Source organism: Necator americanus, chromosome I (assembly GCF_031761385.1).
Source record: "Necator americanus strain Aroian chromosome I, whole genome shotgun sequence".
NCBI lineage: Eukaryota > Metazoa > Nematoda > Chromadorea > Rhabditida > Ancylostomatidae > Necator > Necator americanus.
In genome coordinates, this window is record NC_087371.1 from 23,811,167 (window position 1) to 23,837,188 (window position 26,022).

Below are 26,022 nucleotides of genomic sequence, written 5' to 3' on the forward strand. Positions count from 1 at the left end.
AGCACTGACTGAGGACAGTCTCCACGTAAATTACAGTGTTAGAGGGGCGGGGCACCCGCCCCTCACTTAAGTGATTGGTTGGAGGTGGCGATGGCATAATCGACTCAACCACAGTCTATTTGTAAATTGATAGTTACTTTTTGAGCGCTGTAGAGAATTTTTGAGAACAACGAAAGGAACGTTACAGAGAGTCAAAACAAGAGGTGCTGGACAAAGCTACAAAATCAGTAGAGCCAACAAGTGGACAATAAATGAAAATAATTGGATCTACAAAGTAGTAAAATTGGAGTTTTCCTTTTTTTGATCAGAAAGAAAGGTTCTGAATTCATTTGGCAATCATTTACTAACTTTTCTCAATTAATTCGAGTCCGAGCTGGGGAGAGCGCTCCACAAAAGAAGATTTTCTCCTTTATAGATTTACAAGAGGCGCTGAAATGATTTGAATGACATGCCTTACGGAATATGAGATAAATAAAAGAATAAGCAAGTGAATAGGATATGAATTACTACAAGAACATTAACCACGAAATCATCGTGTAGGTGTCCCTGATAACAAAATCGCATGGATCAATTCATGTGGTAAAAACTCAGAAATATACATATCTATGACTTCTCATTCATTTTATTTACATCTATATTTTATCATCGACGTGATGAACGTCGATGATAAAATCTTTTAGAATTTTTTAGAACTCGTTAAGTTTTCCTTAACATCCACTCATATTTAATGTATTTAACAACTTCCTAACAAAAAAGCTGCATTAATCTTGGATGTGAGTTCGGCGTATTCAAAATTGCTGTAGTCTATGTACATATTCGTACATTTACTGAGATCTGGATATTTATCTAACGCCAGCTCTTAGTTTCTCACCACTAAAATGAGAACTCTAAAACAAGGTTATGCCTGGTTACTTCCCAGCGGTCCAAAGAAATGTTCACCGCTCACGTAAATGTTCACGAGAAATGATCTCTACGAAAACGAGAGAGTTGCTTATCATCTTACATATAAAACAGGTTGTACTTCACCTGTTCTAGATAGTAAAAATGAACTGAACATTAGGCTGAACTATGAACCTTTCAGCAGCACGATTCTATCTACATACGTGTGCTCGTACAACTCTCTCAAAAACTCAGATATTTGAGGATCCTAACAAATTTTGAAATGCACTCCTTCTGCTTAGGAAGAACGACGTTGTGATAATTCGAGTAATTCGTTATTGCGAAATTATCAACGTTGAGATCAATTCGGGATATCGACACTACAAAGCTGCAAGCAAATCAATAGGTCACAAGGTGACGTTATAGTCAAAGTGAGAACTAATTATAGCCCGGTTCCATTCTTATGGTAGCAGTATGGAAACGGAGAAGCAGACTGGCAGAAAGATCACTCTTGAACACTTTCTGATAGTAGATCCTGAGGCCTGTAAACGAGATAGTGGTCATAGACGAAATAAATGGAATCCCTCCGGATATAGTTCTTAGAAACGAACATGAGAAATGTATGAAAGCAACGCTCAATTTCTGACTTCACATCACATGTTTGAAAAAAGTCAAGCTGTTTCGCAGTCACGTTTCGCTCAAATCACAACGCTGATCAAATTATTACACCCCCGCTAAATCGTAATATTATCCTTAATTTTTGTTATTTTCGTTCTGGATAACAAGAACAGAGAACACAGTGAGACGCCTGGTGAACCCCGAGAAAAGGATTCAACCATTTTAAATTTGATGATCTTTAAATAGTGAGTTTTCTAATTTTGTGTATGATCTATGTTTTATGTTTGTGTTTGGCTACCAGCGATTCCGAGTAAAAAAAAAAGTAAACGCCTCTAAAGTTCTAATGAAATAAAATAAATTCTAATCCTGATAAAATATGACCAGACAAAAGGTAGTTTGCATTTCTGTGTTATCTAATCGGTGTCTGGATCACTCAGCGTGAAATGAGGAAAGGGAAAGGTAAATATCGATGAAAGTTCCAAAAGATAGGAGAATTACGACAGTTCTGATTCAGAACTCCATCTAATCCCAAAACATCTAAGAAACTGCGAAAAGATCAACGGACTCGGTCACTTTTCAAGTTACCTTTTACATTTTACGTTCGAAACAAGCGTGGCATGCTGAAAGGAGAGAAGAAGTAGAAATAAATAAATAAATACCTTCCTATCACGAAATGAAATCACAATACCGGCCCAATGGCGTGCTCACTTACTTCGCAGTGCCGTGTTGCTATAATCGAGTGAAAACGACGTGAAGCTCAGTTCGGTTGCATAAGTGGCCGTTCTCAACGCGGCCCTGTGGAGGTAGCGGTTCCATTCGAGTTGAGGCCCTCGTTCCGCTCCAACACCATTCAACACTCCAGTCTAAGTGAAGCTAGCGATGGTCCCACCCCGATAGCCTCTGGTCGTCTTGAGCCAGTTATAACAGAGCACGATTTCTAACATTTTTCATTGAAAAAATTTGTTTCAACTACTCTTTTTAAGTCTTCTGCCTTATGACCGCTTTTCTACGGTCGTCTTCAAACTTTAGGCTTACAATATCTGAATTGTAGGTCATCTTTGAAACGATGGATAAAAATTAAGATTTTGCAGTTATAAACGAAAGAACCCTTGGATGCACAACATTTGAACATTTACATAAGTAACCACGTATTAATTTCAAACTGGCTGTCTACGTTAACAGAGCAACCTAACCACAGGTTAGCACAAAAGACCCAGCAAGGGCGGGCTACCGAGCAAGGCATCATTTCACCATGTGTCCCGCTGAGTGTCAAATGATAATGAGGCATACAGTCGTCCAGAAAAGGTCATGTCTTATTCCTTGTGTAACAAGAGCATGTTATCTGCATCACTTAGAGAAAAATATACAAGATAAGAAATAAAAATTTATACAAATATGTCCTTATTGTCATCTACATTGATGAACAAATAAAGTACTCCGTATTCATAGAAAGTTAGTCTGACTACAAATTAATATTTCCGGAATTTGACTTTGTTGGCTTGAATCAGAGGACTACACGTTGAGGGGATGGCAGCACATAAGAAACAGTATCACAGATCAGGTCATTCCAGCTTAACTATTTGGTCTGCATTCGGATATTTCGGCAGTAGTAAATTGTGTTCCTTTGCTAACTGCTTAGGTACAAATCGTCCACCCACCTGAACATTAGGATTTGGATTTCAAATAAAAAGCAAGTGAACGAATCTTGAAAAAAAAATACAAAATGAGGTCCAGTCCAGTCTCGAACGCATAACTTAGGAGCTGTTAGCGATATGATGGCGTGAGGGTGAACATATGGACCTTCTGATGGCGCTCCATTTTCTACGTCCCATCCTGGAAGATATGCCTCTACTTCCGTCTACCAACACACAATTTTACATTGTTTAGTCATGAGCACCTTGAAAGAAACGCCTGGACTAACGAATTCGAAAAGACTAAAAATCAAAAGCGGCAATGAAGCATGCGGCCTAACATAAAAGTTGAATCATTACGGCTCTTCTTGTCCTCTACTTCCACAACTGCTCATAAGATATGCAACTCCTGAGAAAAACAACTAAATCTATCTTGTCTCAAAGGTGAGAGGCGAAAACAGGACTTTGATTTGTACTCACTTTCTAAGAAATGATTAGTGGACAGAAAACAAAAGCATGACAGGTAGAGCAGATTACGAGCTACCCAATTGAGCGTGCGAATCACTTGACCGCCTACTTAAGGACTATCGACACAATTGGATCTGTGCTGCAACGGCAGACGCGCATACTTGTTGCGAGCAAATCCGGCTTCATTCGACCACCTTGTGCACTTGAAGAGTAACAGTTATTTAAAGAATCGGGAAGGAAGACCCAGAGAAGCTAAATAAAAGCATCTGCATCATTTAAATAAAAATAGTACCTGAAGGAATATCAATCGAAAACACGAAGATTCCCGACTTTGTCACAGCATCGATAATCTCACCAAAGGGTTCTCGTATTGGTGGACGAAAAGAAAATCCAAAAAATGCATCCACAACCAGAGAATAATCCGAAAGATTTGGTAGGGAAGACATCACGGGTATCTCTAAAATCATTTCAAAGGGATGGAAATTACAACGTACAACACTGTCTGGCCTCAAAAACACTGTCATTACCCATTCCGCTACACTGCTTGACCAGCGACTGCATCAATTCTGCTTTCGACGGCTTTGGATAGACAATGGATGGCTCAAAACCCTGAACTCTTTCTTGCAAATATGAAATGTTAATATTTCTATTTCTGCCACTTTAACTCTGGTTTGATCTTAAAAAGTAGCAACTCCTAAGAAATAAATCAGAATATTTGTGAGATGCCCACTCTCTACACTAATTCTGGTCTTTGACGAAACTCCATTAAAAAGAAGAAAAGAGCAATTCTTATAGGAAAAGTAGGTTCGCAGGCGATTCAATGACATAAATGCAGGTATATCAGCACATTACTGCCAAGCCTCGTTGGATCACGATAACACTGCTGTTAGAATGAGCTATGATAAGAGAGACGCGAATAGGAGTTTTTCATCAATGCGGTAAGAGATATATCATTCCGTAGCCTTCAGTAAGTTTTTTTTTTAAAGTAAGTTCCTATTAATAACTGGGTTCAAAGCAACTCCGGGATAATAATGCTTCTCCGAAGAATCTAAATCTAATCTGGCAAACATAGCCAAGAAGTCTTTCAAATACAAGAACATGATATGAAAGCAACTGTGAATGTGGTAGCAAGGTTAACAAGGTCGAGTGGTTCAAACTAATTCACAGCACCGTTGTTTCCAAATTAGAATCGTGCTATTCAACAAGTCAAAAGATGATTATGTAAATACATAGAACAGTTCTTCAAACATTTTACTCCTCAAATTCAGCCAATCTGAAGTATATTTCGCAGCGAGCTATTTAAATATACATATAAAAATCCATCCGCACATGTTTAAAGTGGCTGCTCCCACCAAGTTACAACATTTCTTAAAGGATAGAATTCACGACGTCTACCAAGCCCTATGGGAATGCGCCTAGGTGCCCGACTGAACTCAGAATCCTGGTTTCTGAACGCGTGAACGTCCTATATAATAAAGTGAGGGAACCGATGCATCAATTCAGTATTTTTGCTCTCTCAAACAAGTCTGGTACCAATTTACTGACTCCTTAGGGATTGGCTCGTTCTGCCCTTGGGCAGTTTCAGAACATCGATCATACAGTCTGAGTCGAACCTCTTACCGGCTGCGCAACACCTGTCTAAGTACCCCCCAATTACTCAAGTTTGAGATTCGTTTTCTGTTACAAGAGCTTAAAACATCGGAAGAATCTCTGAATGATCAACTTCCAATGGAAGAGGTCAAAATGTCGCATGCGAATTTGCAGTTGAAGAGGCTGTTCCTAGGAGAAGATATTTCTACTTCCTCAGAAACGTGAAAGAAGAGTAAGTCAATTGGTAAAATGCGGTTGGGGGAGGCGCACATGCCACTGCTTTAAAAGCATCACCCCACGAATCGGATTTCAGGTGGAGAATTCCTATACGGCACAGCAGATTATGGAGAGGAGGGTCCGTCCATTTCTTGTTAATTGGAGTAAAAAAAAAACGGTCCAGAAGATGCGGCGCCGCACAGGGCTGGCGCGCACCAGTCGAACTCGTTGTATAAAGTAGCGCGCCGGAACGCTCGAAGCCGTATCTTCCGGGCCGTTATTTACGGCAATTAGGAAGAAGTGGACGGAATCACCCTTCTCTCCATATACTACAATCCCGTATACGAGTACTCCATCTGAAATCCGTACCACCTCAGATTCTTGCCTTTAATCGAACTGCACTTGTAAGCGTAAAAACTTTCATAGAGCACAAAAATCTTCCCAATTGACAAATACGGATTGCTAAGAAGCCAACTCTCAGGCCATTTTTGGTTTCGTTTTTAACAGTTCCAGCTTTATCTTCTTCCTCTGAGTAGCTTTAGCCTAAACGTCACGGATCCTCAAAGACTAATGCTTAGGTTTTAGGCCCCAACTGACTCAGCTACTCACTTCCAGCGATGACTTATCGATTGATGAACTATTGCCTTCTCAAATGGGAAAGCCATTTGTCACATAAGAACTGTTTTGTGCTCTAGGTTGTTACGTTGAGAAGCATAGTTCGATTAGAATAGTGTTGCGAACAACTGCTATTATATCCTAAGTCAATTTGATATGTGAAGACGAAGAGTAAGAAAGTACACCATTTGGCGATGCAACACGAAACATTTCTTACAGTCAGAAATTCACGATGACTGTGTTGTATTAGAGAGTAGTTCTACAAACATACAGAAGACATGTGCGTTTTGCTACCCGTAGCTTCAATCCTCTTTCGACATGAAAGGCTGACACCAGATGCGCTACAGTGATACGCTTACGTAGTCACTTGCGTGCAGGAGACAAACGCGTCATTTCTAACGCAGGTGCCTATGACGTATTACAACGTTAATCAGGCTTTGAATGAACTGTATCTACGGCTCCAAACATTAAATTAAAAATTTCAAAATCAGAGTAGAACTGTCTCTCAAGTGCTTCGGTCCAAGTACTCGTACAAGCCAACCGTCTGAATTCCTAGTCAAACTTTCGGTTCAAGTCGATGAAATCAAAGAGCTCAGCCGGCCAATGAATCGATGTCAAGCGACCGGCACTGAGTAACATTCTCAGTTTTATTTTTCAACTAATCGTAATAGAAGAGGAAAATTACAAAAAGGAAGGAATATCTGACGAATATTGAACAATAAAGAAGCTCTTCCTATTGCTAGCAATACTTTGAAATAACCAAAGAACGAAAACTCACGAACTGTTGAAGATGACGAGCACAAACGAATCCATCTCCTCCATTGTTTCCAGGACCGCAGAGTACAAGCACTTTTCCTTAAAAAAAAGAAAAGAAGAGCCTCAAGAACTAGGAACTTTTCCTCCTCTGTATTATTGTGTTTTCCCAAGTCACATAATGATTCTACTTGAATGTTCAGCGCGGTGATGACGTGGGCACCAGCGCTAAGCCAGTTAATATGCAAATTCGCACTGGGAACATAACAAAACGGTAACATTATTAGACTGTGACTATATCACTGTGATAAAACTCGGAGCAGCAAAGTACCTTTCGAATATTGCGCATGAATGGCTTTGGCGCATGCCAAACCTGCTAATTCCATTAGTTGTTCCACTTTGAAACCGTAAGCGGAAAACAGCTCTTCATCAATCTTCGCAGCCTCATTTTGCCTGCAACACATTACATCTTCAAGACCATCTCAGAACGCATTGCTTATTACTTAGTACGTGGTGAAAACTGATTAAAAGAAGCGCCTATACACTGTCAAAGTTTTTAGCGGTCTACAAAGGAAAGCAGTCAGTGCAGGTGTTCAGGATCTGTGGAACCTGTGGAACAACAGTTGAATTCCACTAGTACCGGACGCATGAGTTTGCTGATAACCTCTCCCAAGGTTTCCAACAGAGAGATCTTGCGGTTAACGAGGCATTCTCATTGTGATCGAAGCTTCCAAAACAGTTTTTGAATCTTTGAGTGTCTCAACAGTTAATCCACAACGGACGGCCTCACAGATTTTTCATTTCACTAAATCGCTAAATGTCCAAGGCTCACATACAAAACGCAATACTTGTTTCCTTCTCCTTTTTGTTTGAGATTTGTTTTGCTGTAAACCACTTTGTACGAAAAACTAGTGGAAACGTTGCTGTGGAGCAAAAGACTCAGACTCAGACTTGGGGAGAACCTACTTGAAGTGGATATGGAGGATAAAGTACACGGCGTAGATCAACTCATACGGGCACGCGCTTACAAGTTCGACTTAAAGGCTGCACACCACGAATCTGGGGTGGTGCGAATTTCAGGTTATGGTAGATTATGGAGAGGGAGGTGATTTCTTCCATTTCTCCCTGATTGCCGTAAAAAATGACCCGGAAGATATGGCTTCGAGCGTTCCGGCGCGCTATTTTCTACGAGAAGTTCAATTAAAGCGCGCCAGCCTTGTGCACGTGCCGCATCTTTCGGGGCGTTCTTTATGGCACTTAGGAAGAAATGGACGGAATTACTCTCTCTCCATAATCTACTATCCTGTATACGAATACTCCATCTGAAACGACACATGAAAATACCCCACCTCAGATTCGTGGGATGATGCCTTCAAGATCGTTTGAGGTTTATGAACGCGTAGGCCTTACAATGACTTACGGGAGCTGTACGATGTGCCACGTCAGTACTTTTTCATCCTTCTAGACAAGTTTGGTATCAATTTATTGACGCAGAAGGATAAAAAGATTTCCTTGACACTACGACGGTTTTGAAACATTGTTCGTTCAGTCACATCCGAAAATCTCATCGACGGCGCCTAACCCGCCCTCAAGGTCAAGCGTGGTGATGGGACACCCTCTGGAATACGACCTCTTCTCCCCCTCTTCTTCTTTTCCTCTTCCTCCTCCAACGTTCCTGCCACAGCTCACTGTTGTTCCCAATTCAATACATTAGAAAAAAGAGAAGGATCAGGTGCAAAGGTCGAATTACAGAAGAACCACGAAAAAAAGAAACGAAAAAATCAACATTTTGTTTCTGCAATGTGACAATGAGAGGACCCAGGTTCGACACTCCACTGCGTCAAATTTCTGCAAAAAAAAAAAAAAAAATAAAAACTTGAAACTCCTCCTAGTAGATGAAGAATTCAATAATAAGTGTTATTCAAAAGCTTAAAAGTGGATTTAATGGAGTTAATGGACAAAGAGGTCAGATTTTGTGCACATTGTTAGGCCTGGAAGATTGCGAATAACTTCGTAATAAGAGGACCAAAAGAGGAATTTTTGGTAGTTTTTGAGAGAAGGTTTCTTTGTCTTTATCTTTGTCCCATCAAGAACTTGGGAAACCGGCGAACCTCTGGAAATCATGTGTTGCGGCGCCTAATAGAGAAAATCTTCCGCTACAATATCGTGGAAGGTGATTTACATCGTGACAAGTTACTCTAAATTATTGAATTTTATTCAAGGTCACACGTTTTGGCGCGCGAGCAGAAATTGCAATTTTGGCAAGTTCTCCTATTCTAGAAAAATGGGACGACGTTTTTAAAAAGCACACATATTTCCGGATAGAGGGACTAAGGAAACCCTTATTTACAAAATTTCTCCTTTCAGGACCGTCTGGTTCTCTGAAAATTTAGATGGGAAAAATCGAAAAAAAAGTAGAAAAAATTTAAATTTTGTTCTATCAAAATTCCAAAAAGACTAAGCGGTGGGAAAAACAACGACTTGACTGCTTTTCAGGACAAACCTTCTTCTCCGAAAATTATTTGAATTTTTTCTTCTGGTCCTCTTTTGACGAAGTTATTCGCGATCTGCCAGACATAACCATGCGCACAAATTCGGAGCTATTTTGGTCATTAAATTCAGTTTGATCAGCGTTTAAACTGCTGAACACTAGGTATAATCAAATTCTTCATCTCTAAAACATACTTTCAGGTTTCTACCTCTTTACTACTGCCCACCGTACACTCCCTTACCACCCCCTTCCCTTCACAACTTCCCCATAGGAAAATCCGGGAAAAATCGGAACAGGTTTGACTTTGCCCGTCCTTGTCGAGGTGGACTCTGTTCTACAGCAGTAGTAAGAACTCCGGAATTCCTATCTTCTCCATTCATAGTTCGAATCATTTGAAACTGGTGATTATGTGCTTCTTGAAGCTGATCAGCAAGCAGAGAAACCAATGTTTCAAGAGACACTACATAAAAGAAACCATTACAACATGAAGTATTACAACCACAAAGTGTATGTACTGATTACAAGAAGAAAACCTTCCCTCGAATCTGTGGGGACTTCTTCTGACAAGCCTCTCTCACCAGGAGTGCGAAAATGTCGCACGCTCCCCCGTACGCAATCCGTCCCCCGAGCAACCGCATCACTCCGATCACAAAAAAAAAATTCCACGTATATTGCTTCTAGTTTCCACAATGGGCTTACTCCTTACAATACTGCTGTATCCGCATCCAAGATAGCTGTGAATAGAAGAATCGGGAGAATAAATACAAATAGGAATGAAACCAAACACCGATTTATTTTTCCAAGCGTGCTATCCAACAATATTTGATAGATTTTCTGGCACAAACTCTGTGGAATGGCACACGTTGCAAGGTCTAGCCGTTCACAAGACAAAAACATCCCAGGCTAAGATATCCGCATATGTATTTCCTACGCATGATGTACTTGTTCGGAGACAAATCTTCACTGGATAGATATCCCCACCCTACGCCTCTTTATCCGCTAGAGTTTATTTATCAGTACGGATAAATCATTTTGAGTGCGGTTCTCGATCTCTGTGCTGCGTACCGTTTTCCAGCGCCTGCAGCTCCATAATTGCGGACCACTCAGCTGGAGCAGCAGCCTTGATCCAACTGTGCCGGTTTTGTGAAACCCCATAACTCGTCTAGATTTAACAATAAACAGACATTTTTCTAAACGATATCCTTAATTACACATGAACTATGTCGCACTAATAATATGTTAGGGTCTCTGTGAACAAATATAGAGTTTCGGTTGTAGATTGCGAGTGTGAATGTGACCCTGCTCAATTCCTCCTACTCGTCGTCAACAACAGCGCGGGAAACGGCCCTAGTTGTTACGTTCTTCTTACGTTAGAGCGCACTAGAATCGTACCCAGGAGACGTATAGTAGGGTCAAAACGAAATGAAACACTGTGCTGTTGCGTATGCGCTCGAAGCGGGGGAGAAGCGTAGCGGTTAGGATCGAGGAAGGACCTTTCTAGCACCACTCATCGCTGTAGTTCGCGATTGTCCCACGTAGATTCCAACCGCCATCTTCATGGTGCCGCTTTGAGGGCAGCCGCTTACGCAAGGCGGTTCTCATGTCGTTTTTCAGGACGATTAGGGGTAATTGAGCAGGGTTAGGTTCACACTCCTAGCCTACACCCAGAACTTTATTTGCCCTTCAGAAACCCCAACATCGTCATTTTCGTGATACGTTGCACGTAATGACAGCGTTCTCGGAGGCATTTAACACAAATACAAGAATCAGAAAACTCAGGAGCACCCTTGGAAGCGAAGCCTAAAATGCATAAGAATGATAAAATCGGTTAGTATTCGTACCAACGCTTTCACTTCACAACGCCAACGGGAGTAAAGTGTTTCCTCGTAGGGTAACTGAAACAACTGGGTGCTGCTGAGACTTCTCGTTCCTAGACTTGGTGAAAAAAATTTCGTGTTATTTTCCTGTCTGTTAGGGGAAGCACTTAAAGGCATCACCCCACGAATCTGAGGTGGTACGGATTTCAGGTGGAGTATTCTTATACGGAATAGTAGATTATGGAGAGGGGGTGTTTGAGTCCATTTCTTGCTAATTGAAGTAAAAAACGGCCCAGAAGATGCGGCGTATGCACACGGCTGGCGCGCTCCGATCGAACTCGTTGTAGAAAATAGCGCCCCAGATCGCTCGAAGCCGTATCGTCCGGGCCGTTTTTGCGGCAATTAGAAAGAAATGGAGGGAATCACCATTCTCTCCATAACCTACGATCCCGTGTACGAATACTCCATCTGAAATCCGTACCACCTCAGATTCATGGGGTGATGCCTTTAACATCGGAAATTCTCGTAGACAAGCTTTTAGCGATCACAAGACCATGTCTGAGTACCGAACTCAGTCGAGGACTTTACCCTTTATACTTCAGTGAACTAAAGATGTGAAGTCTTACGTGAAGCCTTAGGAATAGTATGATAACATTGATTATCCGCTGAGTTCCAGCTCCGATTATTGCGGGAGATAATAAACAAGGTGAATCTAAAAAAAAACTCCCAGAATTAAAGGAAACTCTTGCGGGATATGAATGGGTAATTCAGGAAGAAACTATAATGACGATTTGCACGTTTCAGGAGCGAAAAGAACGGAAAGTGAAGCAAATTCTTTCTCAAATAAAAAAATTTAAAATCAAAAGATCTAGATTCACCACAGAGCAGCATGAAAAGAGTTAGGCTAAAAAGGGAACATGAACTGACTTCATTTATCGAGTCCTTAAGGGGTCTTAATACTTATGCATCATGCTCTTCGAAAGAATCTATTCAAATGAACAATTGGAACCCTTCATTGGAAACTGAATATGTGGTTTGTGTCGGAGATAGCTAACCTTACGAGTAGAAATATAACCCGTTTTTATGTCTTGTTTCTAATGAACATGTGCGGCAGATAATTTGAAGCACTTGATACGCACTGAATCTAAAATTCTCTCGGGCTGCATCTGAAAATTGGTTTAATTAGAAGTTTAAGTCCACCGTAATACACGCATGTTGACCTTGTTGCAGTAGGTAGTGCTGCCGCACAAATAGATCTAGTCTGGACCACTCCGCTTACATTTACCGTACAACCGTCACACCCTTGGCAATGAGAGAGGATGTGGTCCACATTAAGACATGATGAAGACGTCAGCCCACCTCAAGTACGTCACCTCTTTGCGCGATAACACTGGCACAGTCGATGACATGATAAATCTCGCTGGATGACGTAGCAACGTATGGCGCAACAACAGCGGACACGTAGAAATCAGCGTGTGCATCGGCGAAATGGGCGCATAGCTCGGCAGGCTGACGCGCCCCGACGTCCGTCGCGCGCTCCGCGGAGAATAAATTCGAACTTTCCACGCACTGATGTGCAGGTTGTGCAGAGAAGGCGCGAACGTGGCGATTCGAACGCGCCGCGTTTTCTGTCTCCAGTGTGGGCGCGCGCGCGGGGCGATCTCTCGCGTGCACTCTGCTTCTCTGCCGGAGAGCGGCACTCTCCGCACATGCCGTGCTCTCTCGGCCGTCATGCAAGGCCCCGTCGCTGTATCGAGCCCGTCGCCAACCGCATCGCCGTGCTGACAGTGTCGTGTCGTCGTCCTTCTGGAGCTGCTCATCCTTTGCACGAACATCGCTAGTCTTCCTCCTCTAGCTCCATCGTAGAGGAATGCTTGTTCTGGCGGGTGGTAGTGTTTCCGTAACTTATTCTTAGTGATTCGTCCTGAACCTAGCATTCTTTCTTGTTTTGCATCTCTCCTGCATCCATACATATCTTCGTTTGTGAATCTGTGATGATATGAGAGCCGTGTAAATAATCGACCTAGGTTTTTCAACCACTGCCTCTGTATTTCACATTTTCACACGTAGCAGGTTCTATTCCACTAACTCAAGTCAGTTTCCAACATTGCATTTCGACCCAAGCAACAACATGAATACAGTACATCATTCGTACCCTGCGTCCATTTCTTGACTTATAGGGACAAATATTGTGTCGTCACATCTTTAAATGCAAGTCAAAGCCCATCAAACAAACTTTGTTGTGGTAGGTTGCTTTGCTTTGTTTTCAGGACACCCTTTCTGCTTTTTTTCTTTTAACGCTTTTTGCGTAATTAATTGCTTTATTTGTAGTTTTTCTGTGACCACTGAATCCTGTTCAGTGGAATTATCATTACTCTACCTATCTCCTCCTGTTTATTCACTCGTCATTGCCCACTATGGCGGCAAAAATGCAGCAACTCTTCCAATTATCTATTAACAGTGTATCTGTGTACTTGTGTCTTCCCAAGCTAGATTGGTCATTATGCTTGCTTGCCTAACAGTTCACGGCTGTCAGAGATGTGCAATTGTTTTTTTTGTTGTGGATACATCTGCACGATTACGCTAACTTTCCTGTAGAGTCACTTACACCGTTTTAAGAGCTTTTTTTGTACCACTCTCTGTGTTCCTCTGCGTTCGCACGCCGTCATATTGTTTCAGTACAAATGGTAGTTTCATTTAAGATTCAGTCTCAACTCACTTCCACTGGTTTTGTGTTGTGTACGAATTTGTAAAATTTTGTGGTTTTAGCTATGAATTGAGTAGAAAGTTCTGTAAATCATATTTTTCATGTGATACTATCGGTTATTTTTTTCGTTTTTTCTCTTGTATAGACTTGAACTAACATCGCTACTGTAGGAATTGAGATTTCTGCGAGGTACATATTTGATTTGAAAACTCTTGACGAAGCCTCTCTTCGACATTATCGCAATATCGATTGTCTTTACAAAGAGCGGTCTGCTGCGGTGCAGCAGTCTTCTTTTATTCGCGATAGAAGTGTTCTCCACTAATATGTTTTGGCTCTCCTGCGTCAAATTTACAAGATTTTTCTGTTAAAATTGATAGTCCTAAAAAATACAAAGGTCTTGTGATTATATGTGCTACATTCGAGGTTTGCATCAAGAATATGCGTGGGACTTGCGCTTAAGAGGCACTTTTTTAGTGCTTATTCAAAATTTCTTTTCTGTTTAGTAGCTCAAAGTTAGGAAATGCATGATGTCGATAACTGTTTTGCTCTGATTAAATCACAACTGTGAGTACAGTGAAAGAAGTATTTATATGGAAATTTAACAGACGTATTCTTTTGGTCAACCAATTCCTTTGTTCAAAGCGTCGGTGTGAGTTTTCGCTGTTTTGTTCTCTTCAATCATATAGGTTTCTTGGTTTGTTGTGGAACTGTTCTTTTGTGATTGGTGATAAGCACTGCATCCTGTTCTGTACATTGCCTACTTGCCTTTCTGTTATTGATTCGGTTGTAGTTAGAAATCCCCGATATATGTTGTCTTTTTCCACATCCTCATACTCCTACAGTTGCGACGCCACATATGCCAACGATTATTGTATATTAGTCTGCTGAACTCAAGCTCGCTAAATTTCATTGAATTTCTTCTTTGCTTTCTTTTTTCAATGCAAGTTCTTCGTCTTCGCTAATAAGCCTCCTCAAATAATTTTCGTGAATTGAAGATTTTTCATTTGTTTTAGTGAATACGACAGCGGCACAGTGGCTGAGATTGGTCAGCCAGACTGCCCTTCCATCCATAACTATTCCCATCAAGGCTAGGCTTTTCGATTTCAGCTGGGATTGGAGGTCGTCGTGGGCTCGTTGAAGTGTGTGCTGCTATCTACGGTTCAATTATTTTTGTTGCTTAGTCTGAAATAGTGATGTGATGAGTAAGGTAATTCTTTCGATAGGCTTTGACGCAAAAAAGATCCAATGAAAAGCACCTATTCTTGAGTTCTCTAATAAATTGGGCGGTTATGTATCCTTTTCTTTTTCAGAGTGCCATGAATAAACAGTTATTGTCCTGTTCTCTGAAAGGTGGACGGCAGACAACTACAGTGGTTGCATCCGTTGCCGCCGATGGCGTCGATCAACAGGTGTGTTGTTTTTCAAACAATCGCGTTTTGAGACTGAATGACCGTTAGAGATGGGATTATTTCTTGGTGAAAGTGATTTAAAACGTTACGTTAGAGGGACTTTGTTAGTTGACACTTTTATCCAAACTTTCCGACTACAGTTAAAGGGTTTTTTTGTCTGCGGTTTAATTGGGTTTATTTGTATAGATTATGTTTAGTTCTCGGCATATTCTTAGCAATACATTTTGACAATCTATGCTTTCAAAATAGTCCCTCTTTACAATGCTAGAGGCTTGAAAGTTTTGAAAAGCTAGGCTTAACCTCGAAAAGGAAAACTAATAGATTTGGAAATGGTTAATTCTCTTTCTGTCCGAATGTGTTTGTTGGCTGTTTTATACTCAGTATCGTTAACAATAAGTGCCAAGGTAATCCACATTTCTAAGGAATTTCTGCAACCTCCGCAACTCCTGTTTTAGTCTGGTATCTTTCTTCTGTAACTTTTTGTTTTTGTGGATTATTTACTCCCTACGAAGTTTTCTTGTATTGCTTTTTGAAAAAGCTTTTCATGTAAAGCCAGATTGTCTATATCATACTTTTGTTCGACTGATGCAGATGCATTTACTGTATTTGCTATCATCTGAAATTGGCAGTGGTGATACTTACCACGAAGTACAGCTAATAGCACGAGCAAGCGCAAATTCTTGTGCTGGCCGAATAGCTGCTATGTTTCGCTACAAATTACGCGGTTTCTACATTTTACCGAAGTTCTGTCAACTTGAAGATGGATCGATAGATATAAGCCCACGCCTGTAACTTGCTAAGACCGCAAAAAAAGTGAAATCAACAATGTCTTAGCTCGTCACGGTGACTTAGCGCAGTATTAGTATAACGTGTTGTTTTACTAAAGTATCTGTAAAAGCACCGTGCATGAAAACAACGCCGGAAATATTCAAGATTCTGCATGTCTATAGTGGCTAACTTGTGTGCTTTTATCACACGTTCATCACTTAAAAAGAATATATACTAACTAGCAAACCTTTCAAAAGGATTTGCGACAGAAATTGTTAGCTGTTTATTCTTTGCAGAAGTGGATGTTGCGCACTGTACAAAGGATAAATTAGAGGTGGTGGTGTATTATTACCAAATTGCACTGTTGGCAGTATTAATTAATTGTATTAGATTTTAACAATTGAAGTCCTTTACAGGATTATATTCATTTTACTTCCATCTTCTTCAAAGGTTTATATTAGAAACGACTGACTTCACATTGTTGCTTGATGTTTCATTCAGGTAGAAGTGTCGTACTGTGACCAGAAGGTGGTTGGAAATGGCTCCTTCGGTGTTGTGTTCCTAGCGAAATTGCAAGAAAACAATGAGCCAGTTGCAATCAAGAAGGTTTTACAGGACAAACGGTTTAAAAACAGAGAACTCCAAATCATGCGAAAGCTGTCACATCCGAACATTGTAAAGCTGAAGTGAGTTGTTATTGAATTTTAAACACTCATGTTGTATTTGAAGGTATAAAATTGCCCAAGTTATTGTTTTTTGGAGCGCTCTATTTCTTTAGGTTGCTCAAAAAAGTATTCGTGTTAATAGCTAATCGTTTTTTTCTTTCTTCTTTTCGTTTTTGTTTATTCTGCTGCCACAAAATTTCCCCTTTAATTGTGGAATAGTCCATGCAAGCATGTGACACAATATGCCCGCATAATATGTATCTCCTTGTTTAGTGTGGTAGAACTGCATATATTCCTGCAGTGCACAATTGAGCATATCAGCACAGTTACCGAGGTGAAAATGCTCGTTTAGGAAGTCGATTCATTTATCAACATTCATTTCGTGAAAGTCCTAAGATTATACCAGTAAATTGTTAGCAGAGTTGTCTGGGATTATAAAAACACCGAATTGACACATCGGTTTGCCTCCGCAAGTCACGGTAAAGGCTAGTTACGCGTTCGTAAACCTCAAACGGTTCTGTATTGGAGGGACTGTGGTGGCGCATCCTAAGTGGATTGATCAACGCTAGACACTTTATCCTTATTAGCAATCGTTCTCAAATTTTCGTTCAGGCAGCTTGTCTTCTTGTATATATATATATAAAAAAAAAAAAAAAAAAATAATAATAAATAAAAAAAAAAAAAAAAAAAAAAAAAAAAAAAAAAAAAAAAAAAAAAAAAAAAAAAAAAAAAAAAAAAAAAAAAAAAAAAAATATATATATATATATATATATATATATATATAGGCCGTTATATATAGGCCGCAGTTCCGAATCTGGAGCGTACACATTGTTTTTGGCGGTTTCGTTCAAGACTGATCAATTTTTTTTCGTTTTGTTTAAAGGGATCATATTACGAAATTGATGATGTTGGGATCTCTCCACTAAAGGATAGGGATAAGAGTGAAGAACAGGAGTATGAACGCGTCCAAGCTCAGTTTCGCTAAATTATCTTGAATAATGGTGTGGGAACGGCTTTGCGATCGAATTTTCCTACGAGGAGCTACTACAACGCGGCACCTTATGTACCATCCAGCCTATCCATTGGTCCTATCCTTATCAGTATAGGCTACTTAAAAAACCTCTTCGATAAGTGTACTCCGTTCGCAGCGCGTATGCGGATGGCACGCATTGAGCTATGAGGTTCCTCATAAGAAAATTCGATCGTGAAAGGCGTTTCCAACGCTGTTTTCGTGACGATTTAGAGGAGTTAGGTGTGATTGAGCCAGTACTACTACCTCTACACATGATTTATACCCCTAACCTTATTTTTTTCGTGGAGGGATCCCAACATTGTCAAGTTCTGGTAAGTTGCCTTTTATTTTTATGAAATTGTTGTTGGAGTAAAGCTACTAAATTGCTAAGGATGGTCGTAATCTGTGTAAACGTGACTAACCTGTGAACTTCGGACTTAGCTCCGAGCTCTGAAACTCGAAGTTATAAACTGGAGCCCAATTGAGGGCGAATAGAAAGTATCACCGTATCAATCCTGAGGATGCACCTTTAGCTCCAATTCAGAATAGTTCAGAATAGAAATTCAATTCAGAATAGAACGCGTAACTAGCCTTCACCATGACTCGTGGAGGCAAATCGATGTGCCAATTCAGTGTATTCATCCTCCCAGACAAGTCTGCTAACAGTTTATCGACCTCGGAGGGATGAAAGGCTTGGTGAGCACTAGGGCGGATTCAAACCTCCGATAGATTGTGCTGCAGCCACCTTGGAAGCTCTTACCTACTACACTACACGGCCTCTTCGTGATTCATTAGTTAAAATTCAAGGAAGAGATTTTTGCCAGAACTTTGTATTTGAGGCAACTTGTAGCATCTTTATGATGTAATAAACTTTTTACCGTCACCGCATACGCATCACTGCATTAACACTATATAGAAACATAACCGAGCAAAAGTGTGTATCTTAGATTTGGGTTTGCTCTCTAAAGAAACCAGAACAAAGCTGGTACCTACGCGGTATCAGCTTTGTTTTGGCTTCTTTAGAGAGCAAACCCAAACCTAAGATAAGCAAGTTGGACTAAAAGTCTGCGAGAAGTTGCTTATTTGCATTCACATTCGAAGCGTTCTCATCCCAGACAGTTCTGTCATATGTAGAACAAGACCAATACCAACAGAACCCAAGTTTCTTCTTAGAAATCTTGGCATGGTATGACATACCTTGCCAGTAACAGCAATAGCTGAAAATTGATTGTTTTGATGGAGTGACCTCACAAGCTATTTTACATCCTACTCGTGGATGCGGCATGCACATTTCGTTAGTGTCTGTCGATGTCTTGGTACATTGACTTCTGGCTCAGTAGTCTAAATAGATTTTTAAGCAGGTGACGACATGTACCCAGTGAAGAAATTCTTGTTTTCGTGATCATAACAGTGGTAATTATCTAATGTTGACCTAAAAAATTATTCTTGAGATTATCTATTTGTTTTTCTGGCTTAGTTGTATCTGTTGGCGAAAATTAAGAAAGACATCTAACAAGTTGATGAAACAGATCCAAATTTCTTGTTGATTCCATTACACTGTAGGTGGTAGGATGTTTCCGATAGCATACAGTAAAGTCATACTTTTCACGACTCCGTGTTGGTTGGTAGAATTTGTACTCATATTTGAGGTGATTGTCCTGCATATTTGACGTGATTATATTTTAGATATTTTTTCTACTCTGGCGGAGAGAAGAAAGACGAACTATATCTAAATTTAATATTGGAGTATGTTCCGGAAACAGTATACAGGTAACTTCGCCTTGTTATACCACAAACGGTAGACTGCATAGATGCGATAATCGGAGCAGGTGCTCTGACCCCCTTCGTTTTCGAACGTTTGGGGAAAGGACCTCCTTCACTTTTAAACGGTTGGCGAAATTACCCCCTCACGTTTGTACGGCTGGCGAAAGGACCCCCTTCACTTGAACTGCACCCCATGAGCTAAACCCCTTTCACCTGAAGAAGGTCCGGCTTCTCCCTATTGCACCTATGGTAGACTGGCCAGCTAATCACTTCATCTTCATTTTTGCTGGCCCTTCCAGAAATATCTGAAATATTCCGTAGAAGTGGATCGTTGTACTTAGCTCCGCCTAGCTCCTTTCACAGATGGGATCCCACTAACTAACCTTTGTTCTGAAGTTCCTGAATGTCAACAGCTTTGAAATTTGTTATCCCCATTTGTCCCACCTATGCACCTTCTTATTTTGATTATGTTGCGTTTTCTTTGTAATTTTGGTGTTTTTTTTTTCAAATATATTATTTCAAGGGTGGCTCGCCACTACTCGAAACAGCGACAGTCTATCCCATTGATATATGTGAAACTGTATATGTACCAGGTAAGCTCAAGTAGTTTGTGACTTTCCTACACTGATCTCTGCTGAAAGTAGAAAGTGAAAAAGAAAAAAATCCGCGGGAAAAGTACTACATTAACGAGAGCGAATGGAAGGATCTATGAAGGTTGATATTTATTATTAAGTACTGATGTATGTTGTTTAGATGCCCAAACTCGAAACAAAGTACCCATGCTTTTTCTAAATCCCATTAGATTTTGCTTTATGAAATAATGTGGTATGAGGTTTAAATATAAGTATAGTATCCTGTCAAAAGCGTAATACCGCGTTGTACCGTATGGCGCAGTTGTTCGTGATTTCGTTCGTATAATCAGGCTTACGTATAATCCTTTCATGTGATAATTTTCGTCGAGAATTCTGTATCCAGCACTGAAAGTAAGCTAACTCTATCTGAGAATTTGTTGTAAAGTAACGCTAAATAACATTTATAAAATTTTTCGCGGATGGTTTTAATGCTCAGTGAACCCAGATAATCATTCTCAACAATTTGAAAGGCCATTAGTCGAGTTGCTGAAGAAGAGAGTTGAGAGACGATCTACCAGAAAAGGTGTGCTAATGATGGTGCAATAGATCAATTGAAAATCATTTGTAAACTCCTCCGTAGTCATCATAACTCAATTGCGACGCAGTTATTGGTATGTAAGGGTCAAGAAGTTGTGAAGTCTGTTCCTGTGTGTAAGCGGCTGAACTGGGCGCGGTATAGCGATCGACCTGGGATCAACGCTAGCTCTGCAGGTGCGATTAACAGTGGTCACACCTCGAGTGCAACCGTTCCACAGTGCGCTCCGAGCTCAGCCGCTTTGAACCAGATTTCAGGTCGTTTTGACCCGATTACAGTTCCATGGTTGGTAGTGAATATCTTCTTAGTCAAGATGGAACCTTGATTTCCTGAGAGATTTTCATTTTTTTTCAGCTGTTTCGAGCCTTAGCCTATATTCACGGAATCGGAATTTGTCATCGAGATATCAAGCCGCAAAATCTGCTCATTGATCCGGAATCTGGGATTTTGAAATTGTGTGATTTCGGCTCTGCGAAGTATCTGGTCAAGGTATATTAGTTACTCCAATCTCGAGTATTTCCTCCGTTTTTCTTCCTTTACATCTTTTATTTGTTTTCAGGGTGAACCGAATGTGTCGTACATTTGCTCTCGGTACTATCGAGCCCCTGAACTTATATTTGGAGCCACCAACTACACAAACTCGATTGATGTGTGGTCAGCAGGGACTGTGATGGCCGAACTCTTACTAGGACAACCCATCTTCCCTGGTGATTCGGGTGTCGACCAACTTGTTGAGATTATAAAGGTATCCACGGCTTCTTCCCAATCTTTTATGATTTCAAAATTTGCGTTACAGGTTCTTGGGACACCAACTAAAGAGCAGATACAGAGCATGAACCCAAACTACAAGGAGTTTAAGTTTCCGCAAATCAAAGCTCATCCTTGGGCGAAGGTATTGTTCATGTCTTTATTTTTCCATAGTTGTTGTTGTTGGGCGTAGAGAAGTACACGAGATCTCTTGAAAGATTAATTTTGACATGAAGCAAATGATTGTTTTGTGTCAAAATCGCTATCTCGCTGTAGCTTTTGTCCGGTTAAAATTTTAGTTCATGGCTACTTTACTGGGGCCTACTCAATAATTCACAGTTGAGTAAAATGATGTCTAGCACAGGGATTGTTAGCTGAGTAATGTTTGAGGTTCAGTCGTTCGAAGTGAATAATTTTAAGATCACCAATCACACACGCTGTTTAACCATTTGTAGATAGATAGGACAACACACATTTCTTGTTCGTTTGTACATTTATTTGGAAGCAAAGAAGCATCAACAATGGTGTTGTACTTTTTACTAACACGAGCAGCCAGCTTGGCCGTCGTCTCGCACTGTTTTTCAAACAAATACCAATGTGAGAAGGCAAGTATACTTTAAAAATACTTAAATACCAAATCACAAAAGTCTTTTCGGAAGTCTGCAGATTATTTTAGAGTGTACGGAAGTTTTTTTTTTGGCACATGTAAAAATTGTGACCACTTTATGTTAAGAAAAAAGCATAGGGATCACGGTAGATAGGGTAAGGCTGTACATTAGTATGAATGTGACCACGCTCAGCTCCCTTTAATTTTCCTGAAAAAGGATGTTTGAAGCGGCTTTTCCGGTGGCGCGTTCTAGCGTAATACTACTAGCGTTTGCCCGTAATAAGTGCGTTAGAACACGTCACCCTTGAACACGCTTGGCGTCAGCGATTGAGTGAACGAAAAGGTGAGGTTACCCATCATCCTATTCAAGTGAAATCAGTAAGGCAACCGGAGTGTGTATATGGATGGCGCGTTCTAACGTGCTTTGTAGGTTAACTATGGCGGTTAATACGCCATTTTCCAGGACGATTAGGTCGAAATGAGTTGGACCGTGCTCATACTCCATATCTACACCCCGAACTCAATATCTGCCCGCAGATACTCCAGCGTTGTCAGTTTCGTGATACGCTGCATGTAAGGACGGCGTTCCCGGAAATTTTCGATTTTCGATCCTTTTCTCTAGAAAAAGGGTATAGTTTTCAAAAATGGCAACGAAAATAGAAAACTTTCAACTAACTAGATTCATAGTTAGTTTCGGTCTTCTGATTCATTTCCCTTGTAGATTGCCACCGTTCTTCTTTTGTCCTCCACTTATTGTTATTCATGCTACTAAAAGTGCTCTTTAATACCGTTTTAACTAGTATGATATGCATGGACGACGTAAAAATCTTGCTGTTCGATAGCCATGACAATGGCCTTTTAGGCTTAGTGTCCTGTCGGTTCATGAAGACTGAAATTTATACTTCTTAGGAAATCGCAAATATGTTTTTAAGGGTTTTCTGAGCATTTGAGTTCGCAAAAGTAACCGTTGTACCAATATCATTACGTTTTACGCAATGAGTAGAACATCCAATGTGGTTGTAGTGTTGTTTTTTTTTTTTTTTTTGCTTTTTGCATCTGGTTGACTAATGTTGTGTATAAGGGTACTGCTATAGACTTTATCTTTATTTTTAGGTGTTTCGTGCTAGTACGCTATAGACTTTCTTTATTTTTAGGTGTTCCGTGCTAGTACGCCGCAGGAAGCTATCGATCTTATCTCCACAATAATCGAGTATACCCCCAGTGCTAGGCCTTCTCCTCAACAAGTACATTCTGATTTGTTATTAAGGCTCTCGCTAATTGCGCTACTTCATCTTAATTATTTGATAACGTTTTCCAGGCATGCTTGCACGCGTTTTTCGATGAGCTACGAATGCCAGATACGAAACTTCCATCTGGTCGTCCGCTACCTCCTTTAGAGATGGATGGTGAAGAAAATCGTACAGGTCATGGCGGTCATGACTCTGCGTCTGAGCAAAGCTAGAACATGTTTCTACTCGTCTTTAATCTCTCGATGTTCCTCAAGCAGCACGAGCTGCACTCCTCGTGTTTGGTCTAGCTCTTCTATCGATGTCTGGATTTAAAATGACCCCCTTCGCACAGAATTGGCACGAGTTGCCGCTAGCCCTCTTCGCCACCTCGTGTCGCTTGCTGAATCCCCTTTTATTTCGTTAATGCCCGATGAATCATTTGTACGTCTTTGTCGCTGTCGTTGAAGTGTCTAGCGACTTACATCATCTTGTACATTTCTTATTTGTTTTGCCCTCTTCTCTCCCCTCTCATTTTGCTCTCAATCTCGTTCATGGTTTTCCCTGAATCACTCAGTCTAACAGTGCTGGATTTTGCTAGCCAGGAGCGAGAGGCAGTCTTAGAGCGCGTTTTCTAATCATGTGGCCCTCCATCGTTAGTGTATATAAATACTGATGTTTTTGGTTGCGATACCACACCATCTATCCTTAAATTATCGCGATTCTTTGTTTGTGGAGTCTCGTCTATATTCTCGCATCGTTATTATATTTACGCGGTGAGAAGCTCTATCACGAACCGTCCTTGTTCCTTTCAATGCTCCTTCATTTATTACTAGGGTCGGTGGTGTGAGCTGCTCTCAGCTTCCAAAGACTGTTCGTTTTTATTTAGAGCCATAGAGAATTCTCCCTTGTTGTCCCGAAACGGTCATAAGTGAGGCTATGTCGTGTATGATTGGCTCATAAACATTAAATACATTAAGCAGCCTACATTATTCTGTTAAAGATACATGTGATAAACGTTCATCACATGAGTTGCAGAAGATTATTTTAATCAACCTTATAAGTAGTTCAGTATTAGTTCAGTTAATAGTCAAAGCCTAGTTGACAGCAAAGTCAAAGAGGTCAACGCCGAGTACTCTTCGCAAGATTATATGCTTAACCCTATACAGCTGGTAAGAAAAAATGCCCTAAGAATAGAGAATAGAGTAGAGAAACGTTCATCACACTTATTTTATTATCCTCATATTTGCGCATCTTTCCTCGCTTCAACTCTGCCAACACATCAGAAATATGCCCGGAACTTGATATATTCGGGATAACTATTATGCAGGGCATGCCCTTCACAAAGTCTCAGATGTCATGAAAGTTGCTACAGAATAACGGGCTTAGTCTCTCACGTGCATGTATGCATGTATGTATGTATGTATGTGTAGTTGGGTCAAAACGACATGAAGCACATTCCAGTTGCGTAAGCGGCTGCGCTCGAAGTGGCGCGGTGGAAGCAGGGATTGGAATCGAGGTAGGACCTCAGCGAACCGCAGCTGTAGGTAGTGCTAGCGAGGGTTCCACCACGATACTAACCGCTACTCTCCGACGCAAAGCGTCGAGCGTGCCGCTTACGCAACTGCATCGCGCTTTATTTGGTTTTGGCCCTACTATATGAATGTATGTATGCACAGTTACATGGCGGAATTAAGCCAGATATTGCAAAAAGGTGCTGTTTTCCAGCACACTGCTAGAGCTGAATCCGAATAGGTGAAATACCAAGGGAGAGCTTGGACTCTAGTAAAAACACTCCGTTATGCTTGACTATTTAGCAGGGAGCAGGGATGGATAAGTTCTGCACGAGCTCTTGTTGTAGCTCGAGAAATTTTCGACAAAGCTGTATCCAAGGACATGTCTCGGGGAAGACGCGGGCAACATCGTCAGGCGATAGCACCGATAAAAGTAAGAAAGATAACAAGGTCGTTTGGAAAGTCTTGCACCAAGTTCCATTACTTTATTCATAACGATAAGTAACTTTCGCACATCTGTCGGACGAATCATTGATGTCCTTTGCCCAGGGCTAAGGAGGCTATGCCGAGAAAAATGCAGCTGTTTTGAGGTTGTCGTATTTATCGAATTTCCTCCAGTTCACGTGATGCTTCAGCGGCTGAAATAAGTGGTAGTCTGACGGCTCAAACTCGGGCGAATAAGGGCAAGCGGGAGGTAGCCCGCAATTTCTTTGCTAGTGTCCGAGGCGATGTGCGGGCGTACGTTAATATCAATGAAATGTGTAGTTGGGCCTCTCAGGTGCTTTACTGAAGTTGATGGACGTATGTGGCTGATGTGTTAGTCTTGCCAGTATGAAGTAATAGTAGTAGAAAATCGCTACGAAGAGATTGAACTATTGGCTAACTATCCAATGGCAAACAGTCTCAACATATTGTTTATGTTTGCGACCGCTCATCCGCGTTTTTTTTGTCGCCTCGCCCACAGCTGATCGCTCGAAGAGGAAGAGATGCCTTCCTCTTGGAGAGTGGTTTTGACGACTTCTGCAACGTGTGGCCTGGCAGTATCATGATGCATACAACATCATTATATATCCTCCGTTCGTAATACGATACAATACAATCAACCATGGCAGGGGTTAGTTCTAGGTAATCACTATGCATTGGATCTCGAGGGCATTTGGTATTGCTATCATGGAGCTAAAAAGAAAGTTTGAAAAAGGAGAGGCGAAACATAAATAATAAGATAGTAACCTAGTTCTTTTTCAAAGAACGTTTTATTCCGTCCACGTTTAGAGTTGCGCAAGAAGAGTCACCTAAGATGTAAAACCAGACAAAAGTAAAGAAGAGAGAAGAGATTCCTATTAATATCGCCAAGCATT

General features: G+C 40.8%; 2 protein-coding genes across 4 annotated transcripts; one reads left to right on the forward strand and one right to left on the reverse strand.

Annotated features, from left to right (window-relative positions):
* Positions 1–3,059: 3,059 nt before the first annotated feature.
* RB195_006665 (uncharacterized protein) lies at positions 3,060–12,559 on the reverse strand (the record flags this gene model as incomplete). 2 transcript variants are annotated; one of them, XM_064179876.1, is made up of 7 exons in its annotated part: positions 3,060–3,155; positions 3,218–3,330; positions 3,889–4,053; positions 4,124–4,205; positions 6,796–6,872; positions 7,102–7,223; positions 12,438–12,559. In XM_064179876.1, the coding sequence occupies 7 exons, from the start codon at positions 12,557–12,559 to the stop codon at positions 3,060–3,062; spliced, it is 777 nt and encodes a 258-aa protein (XP_064036797.1). The 2 variants fall into 2 exon arrangements, with proteins under 2 accessions (XP_064036797.1, XP_064036798.1); XM_064179877.1 differs by having other exon boundaries at positions 12,438–12,487.
* Positions 12,560–12,948: 389 nt separating this feature from the next.
* RB195_006666 (uncharacterized protein) lies at positions 12,949–23,386 on the forward strand (the record flags this gene model as incomplete). 2 transcript variants are annotated; one of them, XM_064179878.1, is made up of 14 exons in its annotated part: positions 12,949–12,967; positions 13,152–13,171; positions 13,259–13,323; positions 14,799–14,830; positions 14,893–14,924; positions 15,096–15,194; positions 16,464–16,648; positions 19,326–19,409; positions 19,927–19,996; positions 20,925–21,059; positions 21,130–21,315; positions 21,367–21,462; positions 23,079–23,168; positions 23,243–23,386. In XM_064179878.1, the coding sequence occupies 14 exons, from the start codon at positions 12,949–12,951 to the stop codon at positions 23,384–23,386; spliced, it is 1,257 nt and encodes a 418-aa protein (XP_064036799.1). The 2 variants fall into 2 exon arrangements, with proteins under 2 accessions (XP_064036799.1, XP_013297334.2); XM_013441880.2 differs by lacking the exons at positions 12,949–12,967; positions 13,152–13,171; positions 13,259–13,323; positions 14,799–14,830; positions 14,893–14,924 and adding an exon at positions 14,984–14,992.
* Positions 23,387–26,022: the final 2,636 nt, after the last annotated feature.